General features: G+C 54.7%; 1 protein-coding gene across 1 annotated transcript; it reads left to right on the top strand.

Moving 5' to 3' along the window:
• Window positions 1–2,048: 2,048 nt before the first annotated feature.
• On the top strand, window positions 2,049–2,906 carry H310_13740 (hypothetical protein; the record flags this gene model as incomplete). The annotated part of the gene is made up of 3 exons (XM_008881366.1): window positions 2,049–2,133; window positions 2,167–2,339; window positions 2,562–2,906. 3 exons carry the CDS (start codon window positions 2,049–2,051, stop codon window positions 2,904–2,906), a joined length of 603 nt encoding a protein of 200 aa, XP_008879588.1.
• Between the last annotated feature and the right edge of the window lie 1,612 nt (window positions 2,907–4,518).

Below are 4,518 nucleotides of genomic sequence, written 5' to 3'. Positions count from 1 at the left end.
CGGATGCGACACCCATGAAATATAGACTTCAGTGGTACCCGTCTCTCCACATGGAGTACCTCAAGGAGCATGTGGGTGAGGTCGAACGCGCCGGTCTCGTCTACCGAAACTACCGGTCGAGATGGGCATGAGCCCCGCGCATTATCCCCAAGAAGGACACCGGCGACTTCCGAATGACGATCGATAGTCGCCCGGTGAACGCTTGCACAGAGGCGATGCCGTGGCCTATGCCCAATCTCAACGCGGCTATGTCGATGTTGGCCAGCACGTCCGTGTACTTCAACCTCAATTGGTTGAAGGAGTATTGTCAGCTGCCGTTACATCCCGACAGTCAAGAGATCTTTTCGTTTATGACCCCCATCGGGATCTGTACCCCCACGAGGGTCCTCATGGGATGTACCGACGCCGTGGCGTTCTGCCAGGCGGCGGTAAACTAAATTTTCGGGGACCTCTTATTTCATGGGGTCCTCGGCTGGTTGGACGACTTGCTCGGATACGCGCCGTCCAAGAACTGATTTGCCTGTTGGCCAAGGTCCTCGGTATTTGCAAACCTATGGCCTCAAACTACGCCCCAAGAAGTGTGAGTTCTTCGTGAGACGTGTAGAGTGGTGTGGCAAACTGATCTCGGCGGGATCACACACTCACCGAAGCGATTCCAAGGTCTGTGCGGTCTGGCGGCTCCCGAAACAGCCGCTGAATTTCAACAGTTCGTGTGTGCCGTCAATTGGATGCGTGCGTCCATACCCGAGTACGCCAAGCTGGTGGCAAATGATGCTAGACGGAAGTCGAAGTTGGCAAGGATCCCCCTGGTCAACATCAGATGGGCCGACAACCATGCGTCATGTTTCGAGGCCGTCAAAGATACTTTGCGCCGCATGGTCCCGTTGGCCCATCCAACCTCCGAAAAGGTGGTCTGCCTATACACCGACGCCAGCAACGGGTTCTGGGGTGTTGTAGCCACTCAGATCCCCCTAACTGACCTCGGCCTAGCAACGGTCGACCAACGCCACGAACCACTTGCATTCCTCAGTGGTGCGTTCCATGGGGCAAGCGAGCGCTGGCCCATAGTGGAGGAGGCGTTTGAACTCGAGGCTTGCAAGCGCCTCGAGTTCCGCTGTTGCGTCCGGGTGGTTTCCGCCTATTCATGGGCCATGGACCATCGGAATTTGGTGTACATGTTCCACCCGAGTGGTGGTGGTGCAAACATCGCCAAGTACCAGGCCAAGAAGCTACAACGCTGGTCCATGGTAATATTTACGTTCCCCTACGTGATCGAGCCGATCGAGGGGGACGAAAACGTTTGGGGGACCTATTGAGTCAGTGGGGGGCGGCGAACTGCGACGCCAGCAGTTCGTGTGTCTACCGACTGGTACAACTGGTGTCGCCGTTGCATTCCAACAATTTTAAGTGGCCCGCCCTGGATGAGATCGTCCGCGCTTAACGCAATCGTCTCGACTGAGGTGTGTCAGTCGACATTGAAGCAAAGCTCTCGTCAAGTGGTCAGTTGACAAGAACTGTTTTATAATGCCGTCGGATGCCACGTGGATCCCGAGCGGCTGTGCGGACATACAGCAACTGTTATGTGTGGTCCCTCATGCGGGAATGGGCGGGCACCGTCGCGCTCAAGCTACCAAGAAACCATCACAGAGCTGTATTATTGGAAGGATGTTGATGCCGACGTCGAAGCATTCGTTATGGTCTGCATGCACTGCATGGGCGTGGATGGGGGTGGTGGAGCCCCGACCACGGGGCCAGGAGCTGCACGCCGACTGACCCAACGACCTCATTCAATTCGACTGGCTCCAGTTGGAATTCGAGGTGAACAGCTGGCGGTGTCTTCTAGTTGTCAAGGGCAACTTGAGCGGGTATGTCCGCCTCTACCCTGGTGCTGGTGCGACGGCGCAGGCACATCGACGGCATTGTTGGACTGGTTCGGACTATTTGGCGTCGTATCAACGTGGGTTAGCGATTGAGGCTCTCACTTCAAAAACCAAGTTATGGGAGAGGTGCGTCGGACGCCCACCACCACTTCTCACCCCCGACTGTCCATGGGCGAATGGGACAGTGGAGGTGGTGAACCGACTGGTCTTACAGTACGTATGGTCCGCGTGTTGTCCAGCGAGTTGAAGTTGCGTGCGAACCAGTGAACATCCACCGTGCCGATAGTTCAATCTGCTTTGAACCACCAGCCGGCGGATCGGCTGGGCGGTGTGCCATCTATCACGGCGATTTTGGCTCTGCCAGCCAGTACATCGGTGCGAGCTCTCTTCCACCCTCGGCTGAAGGAACAGGCCACGGTGGATCGGCTGGCAAAGAGCCAGCAACAGTATCTACAAGCGGTGGCTAGCGCCCTTGACCAGATGCACAAGGGTTGCATGTCGAAGGTTGCATCGAAACGAGAGCAATGAGCGAAAAAGCAAGGCGTGAAGTGACCAAGCCTAGCCTTGGGCGACTTCGTGCTGGTAGCTCGGGTGGTTCGACACCCGAACAAATTGGTCCTCCGCTGGAAGGGTCCATGCCGTGTGGTGCGGGTCCATTCGGACCATCTGATGGATGTCCAGCAGTTGCTACCCCCGCATGCCATCAGCCTCCACCACGCCAGTCGCCTCAAACTGTACTCCGAAGCGGGCCGTGACGTTGCCGAGGATCTCCTCGAGCAGGTTGCCTTTGGAGACAGCGGGTTCCATGTTGAAGCTCTCAAGGAGATCCGAGACAACGGCGGCCGCTTCGAGGTGCATGTGCAGTGGATAGGGCTGGATGCGGCTGAGGCATCCTGGGAGCCAGCAATGACCTTGTACGAAGACGTTCTCCTGCATTTTCGACGGTGGGCTAAAGCCAACGCGAAGATGGAACTGATGTCGTCGCTGGTCGCTGACGTGGAACGAGCGGTGGGGCATCCACTCTAGGAGGGCTGTGTTCCCGCGGAATCTTGATCCACGTGTATTAATGTGTTCTCGCAATGTTCGAACATCCGTGTCAGCGTGTAGTACCGTAGGTATACAACTCTGGTACTGTATAGGCGAAATGAAGTGTGCAGTCAGTACCCTATACTCTAATTCACTTTTGCTTTTCCCCTGAAAGACTGAGAGAGTCAACAGCGATTCACTTGCGGAGTCGGGGACCCCGAAGTCAGAACAGTGAACCATGTCAATACAATGAGGTAGAAGCGCTCCGGCACTGTTTGGTTCATCGTGTAAACCTTTGTGTCGATCGACTGCCAGACACAGCTTTCGATGTAGTTCGCTGTGGTCCTGCGCTTGACGAGCACGCAGCCAGCTTCCCACAGTAAGTAGTTACAAGGCCGGACGGAACTGCTTGATGAGCGGATGGTCCAAGTTGGCGTGGCCACTTGTCAGTTCACATCGCTCGCATAACACGACCGACGGGCACATGGTGCATCGGTACAAGATGCCAATGATGGTCGATGCTAAGCAGCAGGAGCACTGGGTGTTTAGGTGCGTCCACCCCGATCGGTTGTTCGTGACGTAGTTGGATGTACCATACTGTGCGTGTGTGCGCCAATAGGGAACTGCTGATGCATCAAGTTCTATCGGCAGTCGTGTTTTGTTGAAGGCGTCGGCCCAACGTTTGGAAGGGACGCTTTGTTGCCGCTCAACACTTTGAATATGTACGCAATGAATCTCCAGATACGACTTGTCCAGCTTGAGCCGACGAGGGCGGCGTGATTGGGTGGGGCTTAACCCAAAGCAAGTGCTATCAACCTCCGAGCCGAACGGGTCGCTTAGCAAGTTTCCCACACGGACCAAGCTGCAGGTGCACATGGGTCCCTCGACGTCTCAAGTAGAAAGGTGGTCGCTTTACACTCGTAGTAGCATGCCCCCCAGGGGGACGTTGTTGGGTCGTCTACTTCCTGTTCCTAACTCGCTGCTCGATTCCTTGAGGCACAACAAGTCGAAGTAGCTGCGACGAAGTAGCAGAGACCGAATAGCGTCAGAGCTTCATTCGAGCACCACGTCAACCACCACGTCAAAGCACTTAGGAAAGGCGGAAAGAGCGGCATTTGGACAGCAGTTTGTTGTGGTGAGATCCAGGCGGGAAGCTCGGAAACGGATGAAACATGGTCGGCAATAGAAAGGTTTCATAACAGCCCTTTCGTTTCCTGTTTCGCTTCCGGGGGAGATGAATGGAAAACGAACAGATTTCACAATCAATTTCAAACGTTTCACGGATTTTCTCCTCTCCTGAAATAGTTGTAAATTATTGAAACGACTGCAGACACATATCAACTGCGAGGTTTTCTCATGGTTCTCTCTGTGAGCGACATCATCGAACTCCTACCACTTGCGACGACTGATACCACTCGTCGCATGCTGATGTTCCTCTACGTGTATCAGTACATCGAGCCACCCGTCTTTCCAAACGTCTGCTTCTCGCTCGATGGCTACGCACATGCAAACGCCATATTGGATTTCCGCTTCGACGTTGCTGGCAAAAAGCGACTGAGTCACCTACTTGGATAGCCTGTTGTTATCATCACAAAGAATACACACTTTTATG

Source organism: Aphanomyces invadans, assembly GCF_000520115.1.
Source record: "Aphanomyces invadans strain NJM9701 unplaced genomic scaffold supercont1.56, whole genome shotgun sequence".
In the NCBI taxonomy this organism is placed as follows: domain Eukaryota; phylum Oomycota; class Saprolegniomycetes; order Saprolegniales; family Verrucalvaceae; genus Aphanomyces; species Aphanomyces invadans.
The sequence above is the reverse complement of the archived record's forward strand: the minus strand, read 5'-3'. Positions and strand labels throughout refer to the sequence as shown.